General features: G+C 44.5%; 2 protein-coding genes across 5 annotated transcripts in view; one reads left to right on the top strand and one right to left on the bottom strand.

Moving 5' to 3' along the window:
• Positions 1-283: 283 nt before the first annotated feature.
• Positions 284-8,145, bottom strand: Rnf25 (ring finger protein 25). 2 transcript variants are annotated; one of them, XM_070017011.1, is made up of 10 exons: positions 8,042-8,145; positions 5,260-5,334; positions 4,909-5,011; positions 4,750-4,817; positions 4,063-4,132; positions 2,159-2,230; positions 1,917-2,060; positions 1,528-1,620; positions 1,142-1,276; positions 284-948 (listed from the first exon to the last, which is right to left on the bottom strand). In XM_070017011.1, exons 1-10 carry the CDS (start codon positions 8,080-8,082, stop codon positions 370-372), a joined length of 1,380 nt encoding a protein of 459 aa, XP_069873112.1. In that variant the 5' UTR covers positions 8,083-8,145; the 3' UTR covers positions 284-369. The 2 variants fall into 2 exon arrangements, with proteins under 2 accessions (XP_069873112.1, XP_069873121.1); XM_070017020.1 differs by having other exon boundaries at positions 1,528-1,617.
• An 11-nt stretch (positions 8,146-8,156) lies between these two features.
• The window catches only part of Stk36 (serine/threonine kinase 36), a 38,097-nt gene continuing 25,389 nt past the window's right edge, over positions 8,157-20,864 (top strand). The window contains exons 1-10 of one of the 3 annotated variants that reach the window (XM_070016995.1): positions 8,157-8,338; positions 8,761-8,932; positions 10,478-10,618; positions 10,729-10,806; positions 12,598-12,728; positions 13,227-13,476; positions 15,586-15,679; positions 15,919-16,088; positions 16,234-16,421; positions 16,943-17,030. In XM_070016995.1, the coding sequence (XP_069873096.1) occupies positions 8,849-8,932; positions 10,478-10,618; positions 10,729-10,806; positions 12,598-12,728; positions 13,227-13,476; positions 15,586-15,679; positions 15,919-16,088; positions 16,234-16,421; positions 16,943-17,030 (1,224 nt within the window). In that variant the 5' untranslated portion in view covers positions 8,157-8,338; positions 8,761-8,848. The other 2 variants (XM_070016989.1, XM_070017001.1) reach the window with 2 other exon arrangements.

Genomic DNA, 20,864 nt, shown 5'->3' with positions numbered 1-20,864 from the left:
GAAGAGACAAGAGTAAACAGGAAGATACATGTTTTCATCTAAGGGTATCCAAGTAAGAAATACATATGTAAATGTGGGTTGTTATGGTGCTGTCTAAGGATTATCCCCATTTAATGTCAATTTCCCACTGTTTCTCTCTGAAACTGACTACACCAATGAAAAAGTCAGCCCCTTTCTAACCTGATCTTGGAGAACAGACTTCAAAGCAAAGATGGGGGCTATTCTACCATAACTCATTCTTGCTAGGAATTTAGACAGAGCCATATATACCTCACAAACTAAGTGCTGTTGAGCAAAGAAAGCCAAACAAGGCCAAGTCTCTTTATTTCCCTCCACCCACTCCCAATTCCCTGTCCCCCCACAGTACTGCTAGGAACCTTCCTCAGATTCCAGACCCAGGGGCTCCCTCCGACTGCCAGGCCGGTATGCTCCCTGGCCCCGGGGTAGATGGGTGTAGGAAGAACCCGGTGTCCGGCCTTTGGAGCGCTCCCAGCGAGTACAGTCCCGAGTCCTGCGGGATGGAGGACCTTGCCAGCTGCTAGGTGCTTTGTCTTGGGGAGGACCCTTAGTCCCTTGGTTGTGGGGTTCTGGCTTCAGGTCCACAGGATCCTTGAGGGGGCTCTCAGAAGAAGGCAGTTCCTGGGTGTCACTGGTACCTTTCAGGGCACAGCACTCCCCTCCCTTCAGGTGTCGCCGATTGGGTTGTCGCCAGGGTCCTCGACCAGACCGGGGTGGATCTAGCATGGCTTTCTGGGTCTCACCCAATCTCTGCTGGTTTAGCCCTGCCCCAGGATTCTTCTCACACACAAACTGAGTAGCCACAGGCAGAGGAGTTGACAGGGTGGCCTGGGAAGCTGGTGAGGAAGACTGTTCTGTAGCAAGGGCATTAGGTGTGTAGGATCCTCTGGAGACCTCTACAGCTGACTCGGTTTCCAAAGGGGCAGGAGGCTGAAAAGAAAAGAGATGCTTCGAGGGAGATACAGTTCCTCAAAGTAGGGACCGGCTGGCTCCCTCTCCTATCAGCTAACCACCACCAGCTTATAATCTCTGGTAGAACAAAGTACACCCCATGAGCCATAGTAGACCTGTGTTTTTAAGATGGCTGATGGTACTAAGGGACAAGTAGGGAACACTTCCTCACCTGCTGAAGGCTAATGAAGTATCGATTTCGCTCTGCTTCAAGATCAATAATGCCACCTCGCTCCTGCTGCCTCTGGTAGAGCCGCTTGAGCTCTTCCTGCTGGCGTAAGCTCTCTGCACTGGGTTGGTACTGCTCCTAAAGGGAAAGCAGCAGATGGCAGTGGGGATAGAATAAAAGCAAGCAGTGGATATGAACCCCTGCTCTCCCAGAACTGCCTCAGGAGAGTGAGTTTTGTTCCTCGGTTGGGTTCCTGAGGCTTTAGGCTCTCAATGAGGGCTGTGGCTTTACTCAGTCTCCAGAGATCCCATTCAGGAGAGAAAAGATGCCATTCCTCCCTTCTTAGGAAATACCACTATTTCTGACTGATTACAAGTGTATCCTCTTACCATGGGTTGTTGGGGTTCAGGAGCTGCTTTCAGGGAAGCAAGGTCATACACAAGGGGCTCTCGGCACACAGGACACTGCACACCGACTGCCTTCTAAAACAAGAGGAGAATTCATCCCCAAGTCCCCATCAACCAGCCCCAGTGTTATGGAGGGTTTGGACTGTGGGGCCCAAGTGTACCTGTTCAACAATGAGGTGGAATGGGGTGGTAGCCTGGGAAGCTGTGTGCAATGTATGTGTATAGAAGGATGCCTTTATCCTAGGCAGAGATTTCATTCATCTCAAAGGTATTTATGACTCTAAAAATGTGAAAACTAGAGCACAGCAGTGGGGAGTGGTTGTGAAGGCCTGGGGGTCTATCAGGTAAGAGCAGGGTCTGGTGATTTCTACCTGTTTGGTGATGGCATGCTGCCGTTCCTGTTCCCGCTCCTGTCCTTGTGCCTTCAGTTCTTGCTCCATGTGCTGGATGTACCGAGCAAGGCAGTGGCAGTGAAAGTAGTGGTAGCAGGGTGTTTTGGTGAAGGCCTCCTTTTCCTGCAGGAAGACAGAAGTAGGGCATTGTGTCAGCACTCACTCACCAGCCCTCTTCTGCTTGTGCCAAACACAGCCCAGGTCCCAGCTGAGAAACTCACCTGGAAACCATAGAGGCAGATGACACACTGGCCATGGGGGATGTTGTTATCTGTGAGGATTTCTTTTCCTTTCTGAGAGGAGAGAGGATGCGCTGTTCAAACATGGAGGCAGACTGACTGTGTGCAAAGCCTGTCTACCACTCCCAGAAGTGATAGATTGATTGAGCTTCATGCCCATCAAGTGAGTTTGTTACCATGTATTTATACATTCCTTCCTGGCAATGCTTTGCTTGTAAGTAATCCTTTTTCTGTGTCCCTATCCCTCCCCCTAGATTTGATCTTCCTGCCTTCAAAATCCAAGTTAAGCTGGCACTGGTGGCTCACTGAAATTTCTTGGAGTTTCCTGCCTGGGCTGGCTTTGAATAGCAATCCTTAGATCTCAGCTTCCTGAGTAGCTAGGATTACAGGCATGAGACACAGGTACTTGTCTAGGGTCAGATCTCTTTACTGAAGTCTTCTGCCCATGAAGCTAAAGACACAGAATACGGGGAATGACACCCTTTAGCCTTGCTTAGGAGGGACTGGGACAGCAATAGTGAAGCTTTCTCTACAAAGAACAGACCTATAATACAAATTTGCCAGTTTATAAAAAAGCAGTTGATCCAAGTGATATACATGACCAAAAGGAACAAACTGGCTAAAGTTGAAGTTTTGATTTTTTTGTTTGTTTTAAGATAAAGTCTGAGCCAATTTCCAATAGCCCATGCCTGTAATCCTAGCTAATCAATAGGCTGAAATCTGAGGACTGAGGTTCAAAGCCAGCCCAAGCAAGAAAGTCTTTGAGACTGTTCATCTCCGATTAACCATCAAAAGGCTGGAAGCAGAGCTGTGGTTCAAGAGGTAGAGCGCTAGCCTTGAGTGAAAAAAGCTAAGGGACAGCACCCAGTCCCTAAGTTCAAGCCCCATAGTATATATATATATATATATATATATATATATATATATATATATTTATATATATATATATATATTTATATATATATGTATATAAAAAGTTAAGGCATGGATAGCCCATATGGGCAGAGAAATGAAGATGCACTGAGTGGTATATTAAATGTTCATTCTTGGGCTGGGAAGGTAGCTCAGCAGTAGAGTGCTTGCCTTGCATGCATGAGGCCCTGGGTTCGATTCCTCAGCACCATATAAGCAACAAGAAAAAAGCCGGAAGTGGCACTGTGGCCCAAGTGGTAGAGTGCTAGCCTTGAGCTGAAGAGCTGAGGGACAGCGCCCAGGCCCAGAGTTCAGGCCCCACAACCGGATCCAAAAAATAAAAAATAAATAATTGTTAATTCTCATGACTAGCTAGTACTCTGGAATTCAGAGGTCAAAGTTGCATTATAGATGCCTGACTTAGGAGTGGTATAGTGTTCTAATGCACATTCCCTGATTTTAGGATACCCACATTCTCTTTATGACAATGGTTTTCTTAAAAATCCCAAGTAGAGGATAACAAAATTAACTTTGTTTTTCATCTCCAACAAGAAAAGTTGTGTGTTCTACTTGTAGTTCTGTATGTTGTTTCATGCTAGTTGTCTTCTTTACCAGAGAATACTCTTCAAGAAAAGGAACCATGACCTTCTAATCAGCTCAATCAGATGGTCATCTGTTGCTAAAACCCCTCATTCCCACCCATCCTGCAGGGCAAGATCTGTCTTTTGCCTCTTTCACTTGTCAGTGCCAAGAGAACAAGAAATGCACTGAAAATGGAGCAAGAAAAGTAATTTTCTATCAAGATGCTTAAACAGGCAACCTAGGGAAGTCACAGATGTTCTTTGTGGGAAATTTCTGAAATGTTAAGCTCTACATCAACAAGAACTAAATAAATGACTCCAGAAATATTTTTAAGAAGCCCTCAGGGAAAAACTGCCTAGCCTCAAAGGAATGTCCAGGCAAGCATACCTTACCTCAATGAGTTCATACAGCATGGCAGTGCCCAGCCCTGCCTTGGCCACATGGCCCAGCGCCTGTGAGATCCTGGAAGAAAGTGAAGCTATTAAGACCTACCTCCTTCCCTAGGCAGATCTATATCCCGTTTTTCTTTTTTGTTTTTGTGTTTTCTTTGGTTCCAAGGCTGCGGTTTGAACTCAGGACCTGAATGCTGTCCCTAATTTTTTTTTTTTTTTTTATTGTGGGGCTTGAACTCTAGGCCTGGGCACTGTACCTCAGCTCTTCAGCTCAAGGCAAGCACTCTACCACTTGAGCCACAGCACCACTTCCTATTTTCTGGTGGTTAATTGGAGATAATAATCTCAGGGAACTTTCCTGCCTGGGCTGGCTTTGAACTGCAATCCTCAGATCTCAGCCTCCTGAGTAGCCAATGTTACAAGCTAGCTGAGTTACAAGCACAAGCCGATGTCCAGCTGTCCCTGAATTTTTTTGCTCAACACTGTTACTATACCACCTGAGCCACAGCTACAATTATGACTTTTTGCTAGTTAATTGGTGATAAGAGTCTCATAGACTTTTCGGTCTGGGCTGGCTTCACACTATGATCCTCAGACTTTCAGCCTCCCAAGTAGGTAGAATTACAGTTATGAGGTGCTGGCACCCAGCCAATATCCCGTTTTCTTGCTCTGACCTGCCCAACTTACTTGTGGATTTGTTCATCTGAAAGCCCTCGGGGGTTACGGATGGAGATCTGTGGTACTTCCTGTGGATACTAGTGGAGAGAGAGCAACAAATTACTGCTAAAATGATTCACCCAGGGATTGTCCTCTTCCTCCCTTGCTGCCATATAGTAGGTGCCTTACCTGCACTGGGACTTGAAGCACCAGTGTGAAGCAGACATACTGCGAATTCTGGTCCTCTGCAGTGGCGGGGTGCAGAGTGATCAAGATCTCCCATGGTGAAGATCTGCAGGTGGATGAAGTGGAGACCCAGGATGTGACTGGGCAGGGACTTGAGAGCTGGCAAGGAGGGGGTGAAACAGTAAAGCAGGCAGAGGAAGTGCGCATTGGACTTTCTTTTAAAAGGCTTTAATGAATAGCCTTTGTTTATATGAGAAAAATCTCTCAATCAAGAATGATATCTTAAGGATAGATTCTTTATGGAATTCTCTCATTAGTAAGGGGACTCATATCTACCACTAGTTTAATACATACCTGTCATTTCCTTTAATCACCTGTAGTTCATCCAGATAGATAGACTCTAATACTTCAACTTCAGAGGGAAGAACCCTAGAGAGTCAGGGGGAGATTGGATCACCATTACAGTTAGCCCAGCTGTAGCCTACTAAGGCTAATGAAGGCTAGCATTGTTGTTTTTTTTTTTAAAAAAAAGGCAATCTGCTTTAATGTACCCTCTTCTTAAATGAGGGAAATATATTTCCTTAAGTTGTCAAGTAGCCAGATAGGAAGCATGGGAATCAAAAAAAAAATTGGGGGGCTGGGAAGGTGGTTCAGTGGTAGAGCGCTTGCCTTGCATGCCTGAAGCCCTCAGCACCACATAAGCAAAAAAGAAAAAAGCCGGAAGTAGCGCTGTGGCTCAAGTGGTAGAGCGCTAGCCTTGAGGTGAAGAGCTGAGGGACAGAGCCCAGGCCCAGAGTTCAGGTCCCACAACCCGGACCCCCCCCCCCCAAAAAAAAGCCCTTAGCTATACTTACTAGCTACATGATCTGAATAGTCACCTTTCTTCGCCCCCTCCTCTCATGCCAGTACTGTGGTTTGGACTCTTGTTTGGCTTTTCTGCTCAAGACTGGTGTTCTACCACTAAGCCACACCTCCACTTTAGCTGTTTTCTAGTTAACTGGTGATGAGTCTCAATGGATTTATCTGCCCAGGCTAGCTTCAAACTGAGATTCTTAGATTCCTCCCTCCCAAGAAGCTAGAGTTACAGGCATGAGCCACATGCACCCAGCAGTTATTTACTTTTTTTTCCTATAAGGCTGAATTACATTATTTAATGTATTTATAGACAATACCTCCATCCCTACTCTCTAGGGTTATTGTGAGGATTAAGGATGATTTGTTTCTATAAAGTATTCCATAGTATTTGGGCTGTAGCAGTTAGTGTAAGTCCTCTTCTAGTTTGTATATAACGTTTTCATTTACAAGGAAAGAGGAAAAGTACTCAATATTACTTATAATCATGACTATTTGGCTGATTTATACCAGCCCACCTAAGTTAGGATCCATAGTCTTGATTTAAATCAGAGAATACATACGTATGAACATAAATACAGACGATTGTAATGCCATGGATGAAGTGATTCCATAATTCTACCTAGGCAACACATAGAAAGATGCATGTTTTTCTGTCTTATACATCTTTCCCTTTTCATCAAGACCAAGATCTGCCCAAGTGGTCTTTATCAGTAGTTTTTGGGTGTTTTTTTTTGGGGGGGGAGGGGAAGAAAGAGGAAATAGCAAACCCAAGGCCTTCACCCATGTCTAGAGAAGCACTTTACCACAGATCTATATCCCCATTTCTCTCTCTCTTTTTTGTTCGGGTGTAGGACTTGAACTCTGGGCCTGGGTGCTATCCCAGGGCTCTTCAGCTCAAAGCAAATGCTCTACCACTAGAGCTACAGCACTACTTCCGCTTTTCTGGTGGTCAATTGGAGTGTGGAGTCTCACAGACTTTCTTGCCTGGGCTGGCTCTGAACCATAATCTTCAGATCTCAGCCTCTGGAGTAGCTAGGAGCCGCCAGCACCTGGCCCCCATTTCTTATTGACTTTTATTATCAGGCCTTAGGCAGAAACCTTAAAATGTAAAACTTTGTAAATCTTGGGAGTGCCACAGGCTGCTGCGGTCACTATTGCCCTCTCAGGGCACAAGGTATCCCCTCAGAATCTTAAACTTCTTCCTAGCAGTGAAAATCACTTGCCTAGATGGTGATCATGGGTGGAGCTCACTGAACCAATGTATAACTGAGTGCAGCTTCAGTCAAGAGTTCTTTCCACATTTAGCCCACTGGGTGGATGTTAGGTACAGGATAGGATGGCAGCTGGGTGGAAACCCCTCCCGTCCCACCCAAAAAGGACAAAGGATGGTGGAATGTCCTATTATTGAGTATAAGATCTGGGCTTAGTAGTAGTAACTGAACCTTTTGACAAATTACTTTGTTCTTTGGAGTCTAGTCTCACCAGAGTGATTCGTATTAAGGAATTTGTATGTTACAAATCCATGGTGATTTTCTCACTACTCTATGAGGCACATGCCACACCCACTTTTATGTAGCTGAAGATACTGACTCACAAAAAGCTAGGCGGCCAGGTCAGCATCACCCAGCTAATAAAATGTGAAATGAACCCATATTTATCCTATGTCCGAATCCCAGAGTCCTCACAGACTCTGTTTTTTAAAATAAAATTTTATTGTCATTATTAAGGTGTTGTACAGAAGGGTTACCATTTCCAGATTCTGATCTCTTAAGAATGCTTGGGAGGAGGACAAAGAGAGCTTTCCGTAGGGGATAGGCTTTATTCTGACAACTGCCCTCATGGGTACTGTCGGGGAGAGAGGAGACTGAGCAGAACCTAGGCGGAAATGGGCTGCTCCAAAGGGGCAGGGGAGAAGCGAGCTGGAGGGCATCGGTTTGGGGAGGTGTGAGGTGTGATGGGCAGCCATCCCTTAAACCCGAGAAAATTCACGACACAGAGTAAGCAGAGGGGGTGTGGCCAGAGGAGGAGGAGGAGGAGAGGTCGAACCGATTACTCGTGGAACCAGAGTGGCCTGGCCGAGGCGGACCCGGCCTCGTCCGCTCAGAGCGGCGCCCCTCCACCCTCGGGTCCAGGAGCTCGCCTAGGGAGAGGTGTCAGGGTCTCGGCCATCCCTCACCCGTCTCTCCGCCCCACATGCCCGCCGTACGGACCCGTCTGCGGCCGCCACTAGTTCCTAGTACCAGATCCAGGCGGCCATCCAAAGCCCATGACCCAAAGTTACCAGTCTTCTTCCCCGGCAGCCGCCGACGCAGACGCCGCCATGTCTTCCCCGGCCCGCAGCCGGAACCGGAAATACCCTTAGGAAAGTCGGAGGCGGAAAACTTGGGCGGGAGAGGGTGGAGACGCGCCAGCGAGCGCCGTCTCCAGGCAACCGCAGACTCCCGGTCCTCAGCCGGGCCCGGCGACCCGGCGACAGCTGGGAAGTGTCCCGGGAAGTGCCTATGGCCGCTCCAAGTCCGTTCCCACACCTGCGAGAGCTCGGTCCTGAACTTCTGACCGGTTGTAGCGAGTCAAACTGGTAAGAACGGGGAACCGAAGAGGTCGGCCCGTGGGGGCGATCTCAAGTCAGGCACAGTATACAGGCAGCCAGAAAGTGCTCGGCTGGAGGCCCGAGCCGGCGACCCTCGGCCCGGGGATGGCGTTGGAGCGCGATCGTGGCCAGCTAAGGTTTGGACAGGGATGGAGGCAGCGGTGGTGAGGATGCTCAAGGGCGGCCGGAACTTGAGGGAAGTTAGAAGAGGCTGGGTGGGAAAGGCTAGTTCGAGGGAGGAAGGGGGCTGGATTGGGGTCGGGGGCATCTCCAGAGAGGTACTGTTTGTCCTGAGGTCCTATCTTCCCAGCCACTGTAACCTAGTATGTTCTTCAGGTCCGGGTTGTTTTGGAAAAGAAGAGGAGAAGGTAAAGCAGCTAACCTTTATCCCTCTCTCCTGTGCGAAGCAGGCCCCCCAGATGTGTGGAACTGTCTCTGGACCCCTAGCTCTGTGCCACCATCCTCCTCTCCCACCTGAGAGATCCTGAAAGCCTCGTCATGGAAAAGTACCATGTGTTGGAGATGATTGGAGAAGGCTCCTTTGGGAGAGTGTACAAGGGTCGAAAAAAATACAGTGCTCAGGTAGTGCACAAAGAGAAATATCTTTTCAATGGGATTTGGTAGCTCTAGTAGTGGAAAATGGGACCAGAAGGGAGGAGTTTATGCCAGCATGTATTCCTAAGGCCCTGACTCTTTCATACTTCTTTGTTTATGAAAATATAATTTTATTGTTGTTATTAAGCTGTTATTCAGAGGAGTTACTGTTTCATAAGTCAGGTAATGAGTATATTTCTTTTTGGAAATCACTCCCTTGTTTCCCCCGTTTCCCCCTCCTGTCCCTGCCCACAAGTTGCATAGTCCATTTTCCATATAATTCCTTCATACTAATTCTTTTTTTTTTTCCAGTCCTGGGGTTTGAACTCAGGGCCTGGGCACTGTCCCTGAGCTTTTTTTGTTCAAGGCTAGCACTGGGCTGGGAAGGTGGCTCATTGGTAGAGTGCTTGCCTTGCATGTATGAGGCCCTGGGTTTGATTCCTCAGCACCACATAAGCAGAAAAAGCTGGAAGTGGTGTTGTGGCTCAAGTGATAGAGTGCTAGCCTTGAGCTGAAGAGCTGAGGGACAGCACCCAGGCCCAGAGTTTAGGCCCTATGATGACCATAAAAACAAAGAAAGAAAGAAAGAAAGAAAGAAAGAAAGAAAGAAAGAAAGAAAGAAAGAAAGAAAGAAAGATAAGGCTAGCACTCTACCACTTGAGCCACAGTGCCACTTCCGGCTTTTTTTGTTTATGTAGTACTGAAGAATTGAACCCAGGGCTTCATGCATGCTAGGCAAGCACTCTACCACTAAGCCACATTCCCAGTCCTCCTTCATATGTCTTATAAGCTCTCAAATAAATTCCAGCTTCATTACTTTCTAGTCTTAGAGCTACTTCAATTCTCTGTGTGCGTCTACCCTCCTCATCTCTAGAGTGGGGATAGGCGTAACATCTGACTGATGATAGTTGAGGATTAAATGTTTTGTCACATCCAGTTACTTGGTACAATGTCAGACACCTAATAAACAGCAAATAGTGTGTGTGTGTGTGTGTGTGCGGTTGTGCACACTTGAACTCAGGGCTTGGCCACTGTCCTAGATCTCCTTTTGCCCAAGGTTATCTCTACCACTTTTTCTATAGCTCCACTTCCAGATTTTTGGTAGTTAATTGCAGATAAGAGTCTCAGGAATTTGAAACTTAGCCTCCTGAGTAGCTAGGATTACAGGCATAACCCAATAATGTTATTATTCTTATTAGTCTGTATTATTCTTTGCAGGAAGAAATAAACTATGTGAAATCTATTCTCTTCATTTTTCTTCCTCTTTTCCCTATTTCTCATCTTGACTCCAATGGTTAGATCAGAACACATCTTCCAGAATCTATCAAAGGGATGTTTGGCAATGGCTGTTTCCTGAAGGTGGAGGAGGGGGAAGGGTGGAAGAAGTTTTAAGACCAGAACACTATGGGGAAAATAGAAAGGGGAGGCTAGCAGATCTGATAAAGAGTTGCTCAAGTAGAATGAAGGTAAAGGTTGAAATCCTAGCTTTGTCAACAGTATGGACCAGGCCTTGACTATTCTCTTTATTGTCAGGTGGTGGCCCTAAAGTTCATCCCCAAACTAGGACGCTCAGAGAAAGAGCTCAGGAATCTACAACGAGAGATTGAAATCATGCGGGGTCTACGGCATCCCAACATTGTGCATATGCTTGATAGCTTTGAGACTGACAAAGAGGTATGATTTATTAGTTTAGGGTCACCTCTCCCATATCATAAGAGTCCCACAAATTTCCCAACTTCATAATACATGAATTTTCCATCAGTACTATTGCCTTCTCCCTGCAGGTGGTAGTGGTGACAGACTATGCTGAGGGAGAGCTCTTTCAGATCCTGGAAGATGATGGAAAACTTCCTGAAGAACAGGTATGTTTCCTGGCTTAAACTTCTCACCCTGGTCCCTCTCTAGGTGAAGGACTGGTAGGGCAAACTGAGGGCACTGACTCTCATGAATGCTAGATTCTAGGTGTTCCTAGGGCATTGTATAAATAAAGTTGTGAATAGTGAAGTCACAGTATCTGAATACAAAGCTTGGATCTTACTAGCTAGGTCCCTCAGACAAGTGAGTTTAATCTCCTTGTATTTAGTTTCCTTGTTTATAGTGAGGAACTAGACATAATCTCCTTGTATTTAGTTTCCTTGTTTATAGTGAGGAACTAGACATAATAATAATATTTAACTGTAAGAAAAGCAACTTTTCTATCCAAGTAGTTCATTTCCTTCTGTTAATCTGTGTGTGTGTGTGTGTGTGTGTGTGTGTGTGCGCGTGCGTGCGCGCGCGCTTGCGTGCGCGCCTGGGTCTTGAACACAGGGGCCTGGATGCTGTCTCTAAGCTTCTTTGGCCCAAGGCTAGTGCTCTACCACTTGAGCCACAGCACTACTTCTGGCTTTTTCTAGGTACCATAACAGAGAGAAAAAGAGAATCTCACAGATATTCCTGCCTGGGCTGGCTTCGAACCATGATCCTCAGATCTCAGCCTCCTGAATAGCAAGGATTATAGGCTTGAGCTACTAGTACCTGGCTCCTTTCTGTTAATCTTGAGAGAACTGTTTTTCTGAAAAGTTCCTGCTTTGGCCAGGTGTCTGGCTTGGCCCTTTTTAATTACACTTTAGCTACATATGCCTTTTTTTTGTTGAGCACTTTTAAAACATACTGTTAGAAACTCCTTAAATTTTAATTATATCCTATTAATTAAGTCATATCTTTTTGCAGATTGTGAACTTGAGCTCAGCCAATGTAAACAGAGAGGCAGGGCCTACTGGGTTAGGGAAAAAAGAAGTGACCTTCCTGCCTGTTCTGTGTGCTTGCTTACAAGATTTTGGCTGATGGAGTGCTCTTCTGCAGAAGTAAACTTTACTGAGTTCCTTCTGAGTTGGTGTCCTTCCTTATTCCTGTGGGAGACCCAACGTCCTGAGCTATTTCTAACAATACTCAATTCAGATATTTAAATAGTTAGCTATTATCAATGTCAAGCTCACTAATGGTCTTCCTTTAAGAAAGAAGATCAGTAGTGTACCAGAGAGGGAGGATAGTAGGAAATAAGAGCTGTGATAGAACAGAATCTGCCACCAGGTTAGAATGGAATTTGAATAATCTCCAGCTCTATTCATTCTAGGAGTTTCTCCGAAGTCTAACAAGTAACCTCTGCCCAAGAATTCTTATCACAACACTGTCTTTCAATTACTATTTTTAATATTTGTCTTGTTTTGTCTGTTTTGTATGCATGACTACTCTTGTGAAAAGGAACTTCATCTTATTTAATAACAACTACTATGTATCAAATGTTCACTGTATTCCAGGAACTATACTAACCATTGCTTTGTGTAATTTAACTCTTTTCATCCAAACAATAATCCTATGAGGTAGAGAGTATTGTTGCCTTATAGATGATACATCTGATAAATCTCATGGTCATACAAGCTAGTAAGAAATTCAGAAGACTTTCCTTGAATAAATGAATGGGGGAAAAAAGATTAACAAGGGGAACAAAAATTAAGGACAGTATAGTGTGATGTTCTGAAAGAATGCAAAAGAGGGAAAGATCAGAATTACAGTGGCAATAGAAGTCTTTGGCATATAATCTGGCTCTTTCCTCTGACCTTTTCTTTCTTTTTTCTTTTTCTTTTCTTTCTTCTTCTCACCTGGATGACCTTTAGGTTCAGGCCATTGCTGCCCAGTTGGTGTCAGCCCTATACTATCTGCATTCCCACCGCATCCTACATCGAGACATGAAGCCTCAGAACATCCTTCTTGCCAAGGATGGTGGCATCAAGCTCTGTGACTTTGGGTAAGATTTCTGAGCTTCCATCTGTGCTTCCAGTTTTACAAGGTGTCTTACAGCATATTGATGGCTTATTTGGGCCATATTTTTTTTATTTTATTTTGCCAGTCGTGGGGCCTGAACTCTGGGCCTGGACACTGTCCCTCAGCTCAAGGCTAGTGCTCTACCACTTGAGCCACAGTGCCACTTCCGGCTTTTTCTGTTTATGTGGTGCTGAGGGATCGAACCCAGGGCCTCATGCATGCAAAGCAAGCACTCTACCACCCAGGGCCTCATGCATGCAAAGCAAGCACTCTACCACTGAGCCACCTTCCCAGTCCCTTGGGCCTCCTTTTAGAACCTCTGTTGAAATCTAGGCCTCCTGCTGGGTCCTCTGGGATTTGTAAAAGGTGCTTTTCTCTTCTGGGTATATCTGTTTAGTACATGACCAGATTTTGTTTTCTCATAGTAACTAGTTTTAGAATTTCTTTTTCCTTTCCACTTTAATCCTGTCATTTGCTGCAGATTTGCCCGGGCTATGAGCACCAATACTATGGTGCTGACATCAATCAAAGGCACACCACTATATATGTCTCCAGAACTGGTGGAAGAGCGACCCTATGACCACACTGCAGATCTCTGGTCTGTGGGCTGTATCCTGTATGAGCTGGCTGTAGGCACCCCTCCCTTCTACACCACAAGCATCTTTCAGCTAGTTAGCCTTATTCTCAAGGACCCTGTCCGCTGGCCTTCCACTATCACTCCCTGCTTCAAGGTAATGAAAACTAGGATGAAGATTACTTTTTTTTTTTTTATCAGAAATCTATCTTCTTCTACTTCTGTTTTCTTTCCCAAAATCCTTTTCCAGAGCTGGGGTGGATTTTTCTGGAGAAACTGGGACAAGCAGCCTTACATTTTTACTGCAGGGGCTTAGTCCAGGAAGGTGTTCTGAGGTCTGTCAAATTTGGGGATGCTAGCTCATACAGACTACATAGGCAGACTATGTGCTACTACATTAGAAAGCTAATTTTTATTTTTTATGGTTTGTTTTCTTTTAATGCCAGTCCTAGGGTTTGAACTCAGGACCTGGGCACTGTCCCTGTCATTTTATGCTCAAGGCTAGTGCTCTACCAGTTGAGCCACAGCTCCACTTCTGACTATTTGTGGTTAATTGGAAATAGGATTTTCTCACAGACTTTCCTGCCAAGGCTGGCTTTGAACCATGATCCTCAGAACTCTGCCTCCTGAGTGGCTAGGATTACAGGCATGAGCCAGCTGGTATCCCGCTTAGATAGCTAATTTTAAGAGACTACTGATACTAGTACTTTACCTGCCCCCTGATCCACTTATTTCCTATCATATCCATTGTCTAGATGATACCTAGACATAGTTTGCACTTTCAATCCTCTTCAGAAATCAGGATGGCTGGTGATGGGACTGATTTAGTGGTTAGGGACCAGTAACAGACATAGTACCTACTGGCTAAACCTCAGCAGCTGGTGGAAGAACAGAAGGAAAGGGATTTTTTTTTTTTTGTTTTTTCTTACTTAGGACAAGATTATAGGCCCTAGGTTTTGGGCCCTCAATGAGATTTAAGTGAAATGTTCTTCTAAAATGAAATCTCATGTGCTTTATCTAAAAGGAAATGGGTATAGGCAAGGCTTGCTTTTCCCCACAACTTGTGTAGTTAGGAGGCCTAAATGAGTATCAAAAAGAATCTAAACCTTAAATGAGAGAGGTGTAGATAAGATATTCATTCTTTCCTAGGCTGTTATGTAGGTGTCTTTAGACATAGTTCTACATATTATTTTATTTTAGAACAGTGATCATAATCAGCTAGGACTTTCCATTCTTGTTTCAGAACCAATTGAAGATTTTCCTGAAGATAGTTTATAACAGATGTACTCTTTGAGTCCCTCTGCTATTCTACCTTTTTTTTTCCTTGCCGGTCCTGGGCTTGAACTCGGCCTGAGCACTGTCCCTGCTGTTTTGTGCTCAAGACTAGTGCACCACCCATTGTGCCACAGTGCCACTTCTGGCTTTTTCTTAGTAGTTTATTGAAGATAAGAGTCTCACAGGGGCTGGGAAGTTGGCTCAGTGGTAGAGTGCTTGCCTTGTATGCATGAGACCCTGGGTTTAATTTCTCAACACCACATAAGCAGAAAAAGCTGGAAGTGGCACTGTGGCTCAAGTGGTAGGACGCTAGCCTTGAGCTGAAGAGCTGTGGGACAGTGCACAGGCCCAGAGTTCAGGCTCCATGACTCACACACACACACACACACACACACACACACACACACACACTCACACACACACACACACACACACACACACACACACACACACACACACACTCTTTTCCTGCCAATACTGGCTTTGAATTCCAATTCTCAGATCTCAGTGTTTTGAGTAGCTAGGATTACAAGCGTGAGCCATTAGCACCTGACAAAAAAACAATTTTTTTAATGTTCCCAAACATATTTTGTATGATTACTTGTGTGAATGTGCTTTGAACCATAGATACATCTGGTCCTACCCAGCCACAAACAACCCATGAGGAAAGAGAAGACAAAGGGAGCATGTATGACTTTTGAGGGCTTTTTTGCAGATGATTGTGAAGATGACATTTCTTCTTCCCTTTGGTTTTTCTTTTTTCACAAAGATGGGGTTACCAAATGCTTATGGATAGGAATTAGGGCTCCCTAAGAGGTGAGACAAGGGTCTGTCTGGGAAATGATGCTTAAGGAAAAGGTTGTTGAGAGTATAGTCAAGGCTGGTTTAAGTAACAATGAATCTGGGAGTCCTGGTTTGCACCTCTGCTAGTAGGTAGAGCTTTAGAAGGATTAGAAGGAAAGACTAATGGAGTCTTGATTTCTTTCCACAGAATTTCCTGCAGGGGCTTCTCACCAAGGACCCCCGGCAACGTCTGTCCTGGCCAGACCTCTTACATCATCCCTTTATTGCTGGCCGTGTCACCAGTGAGTCATCAGGGTCCCTAGAGTTCTGGCATTTCCCAGTATCTTCTCCAGTCTTTCCTTTTCCTTTCAATACCTGGATACAACTTATCTTCTTCCTTCCACCAGCTTGGACTTTTGTCTTAGCCCTTCCCCTCACTTTTGCCACACCTACTCCTTTTTGGCCACAGAAGTTGTCCCTGGCCTAGTGAACAAGGAGGCTACATCCTAGAATAATCATATGTTCTACTTTCCTCCTGCAGTATTAACTGAGCCAGCAGTCTCTGATTTGGGCACCCCATTCACCAGTCACCTGCCCCCAGATCTTCAGGTCCTAAAGGATGAACAGGCCCAGCGACTTGCCCCTAAGGGTAATCAGTCTCGCATCTTGCATCAGGCCTGTAAACACATGGCTGAGGAATCTGAGAAGAAGGTGTGTAGGCCAAAGGAAAATATGTAATATGGGGGAGTGGGAGGAGAAGGGTGACTTGTGAGAAGGGTGAGTTGTGAAAGGGCCATTAGTAAGATCCACATTACCCAAAACAGTTTTTCCATTGTCTCTAACTCACCTCCCACAGAAACACCAGAATGCAGGCCCTGGCCTTGAACAGGAAGACAGCACTAGCAAAGTGACTCCTGGCACAGAGCCTCAGCTTGGACTAAAGGCCACTTCTCAGGAACCAAGTCTTTTGGGTGGGATTTTGACCTCAGAAATGAAAAGCAACTGGACTGAGTGGGGGGATGGAGAAGCCCCCCCTGCACCCCGGTGAGAAGGGTACAACATAGTGGTTTGTGTCAGGGTTTAAGTTAATCTTGCAGATCTTGTGTTCTAGCCAAAACAAGTTGGAGTTCAGTCATTAGTGCCTAATTATACACAAAGCCTTAGGAATCTGAGCCCTGGATTCTTGGTTTATAATTACAAATACTTTCTGGATTCATCAGGAAACCTGAGGACTTTCACTTCATGACTCAGTTGTGCTTTGACTGAAAAGGAAACATCATTTCTCTCTAGAAAGGAAGATTATTTGGGTTGAGAATTGTGGTGAAAATGAATGTACACTTGAGAGTATAATTCATAGTGGGAGGGTAGTCATGGTGGGAGGGCAGTCAAGGATATGTGTATGGAGGTCAACATAACCAGCTACATCCCATATCCCAGAAGAACATTTCTTCTGTCTACCTGCTTGACTTGTTTATTTCTTCCAGAGCCTAGAGGGAGGGACAAGTTAATGATCCTTAAGGCTTCCAGGGCTGGCACTCATTCTACCTGTCTGCTTCCTCTGGCAGGGAAAACGACATCACCTTGGAGTGTGAACAAACATTGCCAGAGGTGGTGGGCCAACGGAGCATTGATGCAGTTGACCTAGAAAATGAGGTGAGCCTGGGTGCTCTTTTCTGACCTTGTCTCTGCCATAGGATATTGTCTAACATGGATGTTTTTCTAGACTAGTGATTCTCTTAAGTACGGGCTCCCTTTGTAATATAAAATTGCTTCACCAATTTATAGATTTTAATTATATAGTTTCTGAGCATGTAATTTCTCAATTAGAATACATAGGTACAAATAGATACAAATGAAAGTCCAAAGTCAGATATGGTGACATATGCCTGTCATCCCAGCTGCTCTAGAGGACAAGGGAGAAAAATCAGTTGAGCCCTAGAGTTAAAGGCTGATCTGAGCAACAGAGTGAGATCTCATCAAAAAAAAATAAAATTAAAAAAAATATATATATATAATTTAAAAAAACAGTTCCTTTTAACCCAATCTCAGTTATAGAGATGACTTATGTTGTTATTTGATTCTGTCTCCTTCCAAACTTTCTATACATTTATATGCACACAGGGAAACACATAGTTGGGCTATTGTTATATTACTGAGTTTATCTTTATGTACTGTTCTATATCATGTAGTAGCTTTTTCTATTTCAGAGCGTTTATCTCAGTCTTTTTTTGTTTCTTAGAGTTCTAATTTTTTTTTTTGGGTCCGGTCGTGGGGCCTGAACTCTGGGCCTGGGCACTGTCCCTCAGCTCTTCAGCTCAAGGCTAGCGTTCTACCACTTGAGCCACAGCACCACTTCTGGCTTTTTTTCTTTCTGCTTATGTGGTGCTGAGGAATCGAACCCAGGACCTCATGCATGCAAGGCAAGCGCTCTACCGCTGAGCCACCTTCCCAGCCCCTCTAAATTTTTTTATTGTAAAATAATTTCAACTTAAAGAATATGCTAGACTGGTAGTTCTTGCTTGTAATCCTTAGCTACTTAGGAGGCTGAAATCTCAGAATCATGGTTCAAAGCCAGGCAAGGCAGGAAAGTCTGTTAACCACCAGAAAACCAGAAGTGGAGCTGTGGCTCAAAGTGGTAGAGCACTAGTCTTGAGCAAAATAGCTCAGAGGTAGCACCCAGGCCCTAAGTTCAAGCCCATAACCTACAAAAAAAAAAAAAAAACTTTATGAGACTACTACATAGAGTTTTGATATATCTTGTTTTGGTTCATTTTGCACCACTATAACACAAAATACTCGAGTTTCAATAACTTAGAATGAATAGAAATATATTTCTCCAAAATTCTGAGATTGAGATGTCTAAGATGAGAGTCATTGATGGCAGCTTTAGGGCTCAGCTTTTTTGCTCCTAAGATATTATCTTCAGTCCCATGTCCTTTGAAGGGGAAGAATTCTGTTTCACATTGCAGAACAGAAGCATGAAAGAACCCACTTCTGCAGACTGGTGTGTGTGTGTGTGTGTGTGTGTGTGTGTGTGTGTGTGTGTGTGTGTGTGTGTGTGTGTGTGTGTGTGTGTGTGTGTGTGTGTGTGTGTGTGTGTGTGTGTGTGTGTGTGTGTGTGTGTGTGTGTGTGTGTGTGTGTGTGTGTGTGTGTGTGTGTGTGTGCGTGTGTTGGTTGTGTGTGTGTGTGTGTGTGTGTGTGTGTGTGTGTGTGTGTTGGTTTTGTTTTTGTGGTACTGAGAATTGAACCCAGAGCCTCATACTTGTTATATGACTTGAGTTGCACCCCAGTTCTTTTTATTTTTGGCAATATTGGGGGTTGAACTCAGGGCTTCATGCTTATAGTCATGAGCAACTGGTACACAACTCCCAGTCCCTTTTTGTTTCTGAGCTAGGATTTGTCTGGTCTCAAACTAGATATCCTCCTGTTTCCTTCTCCCAAGTACCATGTTGCAAACTGTTTTTATAGCAGCATTAGTCTACTCATGGAGTAGAGCATCATAAGACCCACCTCCCAATATTGTTGCATTGCACATTAAATTACCAACAACACAGCCCGGTGTCAGTGGCTCACTTGTATAAATCCTAGGTACTTTGAAGGCTGAGATCTGAGGATCGTGGTTCAAAGCCAGCCCCAGCAGGAATGTCCATGAGACTCTTACCTCCAATTAACTACCAGAAAAAACTGGAAGTAATGCTGTGGCTCAAGTGATAGAGTACTAACCTTGAGCTGAAGAGCTAAGGGCCAGCGCCCAGGCCCAGAGTTCAAACCCCCATGACTGACAAAAAAAGAAAGAAAGAAAACAATTACCAACACAAATTATTTTATCTTGTGCCAGTGTTGGGACTTGAACTCAGAGCCTTGTGCTCTTTGTCTTTGCTTTTTCATTCAAGGCTGGTGCTCTACCACTTGAGTCATACTTCCACTCTGGCTTTTTGTCAATTAATTGGATGTAAGTCTTTCATAGTTGTCTGCCTTGGATGTCTTCAAACCTTGATCCTCAGATCTCAGCCTCTTGAAAGCTAGGATTACAGGCATGAGCTACTGGTACCAAGCTAAATTTAGGGTTTTATAGCAGTCTTCTTGATACCTAACCTTTATTCTGGGTTGGGTACATGGATCAGTAGTAGAGTGTGCTTGCCTAGCAATCACAAGGTCCTCTTTGAGTCCTTACTGGGAAGGGATTCAGAAAGAGAGAAGGGGGAACAATGCTTGATAGGAAATTTACTCATTACCTTACTCATGTAATTGTAACCCTCTGTACAGTATTTTTATAATAAAAAACATATATTAAAAAAAAGAAGGTGTGTTGAGATGAAGAGGAGAATCTCTTCTAGAGGGCAGTGCCAGTTGACCTAAGAACTTTCACTGGGCTGCAGCTCCCAAAAGCCCTGTCGTCTCATATATCACCATGCCGGGGACTTAAGTGCCAACATAAGAAGCCTTTCAGGTACACACTTAAAGCCAGTCCACAGCATAGCAGCACATAAGCAACACATAGACTGTTCCTAAAATTGGTATCTCCTTATGGTTAGATTCAAGTGGTACATCTTTATCAGTGTAATCCTTTTATTAAAAATGTAATTGGTTATTATTAAGGTATTGTTCAGAGGGATTACCATTTCATAAGCCAGGTAATAAGTACATTTCCTTCTTTGGACAATGTCACCCCTCCCTCACCTTCCCCCAGTTTCTCCTTCCCCTCCCTGACCACAAGTTACATAATTCATTTCCACATAGTATATACTAAATAGTATGATTGCATTTGTTCACCCTTCTTCCCTCTTTTTTTGTACCTCCCTTTTTTTGCACCTCCCTTTGTTCCCCCCCCCCCAAAAAAGCAAAAGCTAACACTAACAACAATAGCAACAAAAACCTATGTTTCCATTTCCTGGAATTCTTTTTGATACAACCCAATTTTTAAATTTATTTTTATTTATTTATTTATTTATTTATTTATTTATTTATTTATTTATTTATTTATTTATGTCAGTCTTGGGGCTTGAACTCTGGGCCTGGGGGCTATCCCTCAGTTCTTCAACTCAAGGTAAGCGCTCTACCACTTGAGCCATAGCATTACTTCCGGTTTTCTGAGTGGTTATTGGAGATAAAAGTCTCATGGAGTTTCCTGCCTGGGCTGGCTTTGAACCTGGATCCTCAGCTCTCAGCCTCCTGAATAGCTAGGATTACAGGCATGAGTCACCAACACCCGGCCCAATCTTTTTATTAATAGTAATTTAGCAGTAATTTCTAATAGGGATGGACCATAGTTTGTTATTCCCTTACTGACTGACTATATGGTATGTTCAGGTTTTGCATATCACCCATGGGTTTTTCTTTATGTACACATGCCAGTACTGTCTAGAAGATTTTTCTAGACCCCCCCAAACCCCCCTTCTTCTCCCCCCCCACCCCCGCCACACACACATACCACCCTCATATACTGTCCCATTTTTGACTGGCATCTGAAGATGAAAGTATGTGTG

Source organism: Dipodomys merriami, unplaced genomic scaffold (assembly GCF_024711535.1).
Source record: "Dipodomys merriami isolate MVZ:Mamm:240054 unplaced genomic scaffold, mDipMer1.0.p SCAF_1, whole genome shotgun sequence".
In the NCBI taxonomy this organism is placed as follows: Eukaryota; Metazoa; Chordata; class Mammalia; order Rodentia; family Heteromyidae; genus Dipodomys; species Dipodomys merriami.
The sequence above is the reverse complement of the archived record's forward strand: the minus strand, read 5'-3'. Positions and strand labels throughout refer to the sequence as shown.

Excerpts from the sequence above, each read along its gene's own strand:
- Rnf25 (XM_070017011.1), bottom strand. The coding sequence starts at position 8,082 with ATGGCGGCGTCTGCGTCGGCGGCTGCCGGGGAAGAAGACTG. Across the intron at positions 5,012-5,259 it reads GTGATTAAAGGAAATGACAG|ATCTTCACCATGGGAGATCT; the intron begins GTATGTATTAAA and ends ATCCACCTGCAG. Across the intron at positions 4,133-4,749 it reads TCAGATGAACAAATCCACAA|GATCTCACAGGCGCTGGGCC; the intron begins GTAAGTTGGGCA and ends ACTTTCTTCCAG.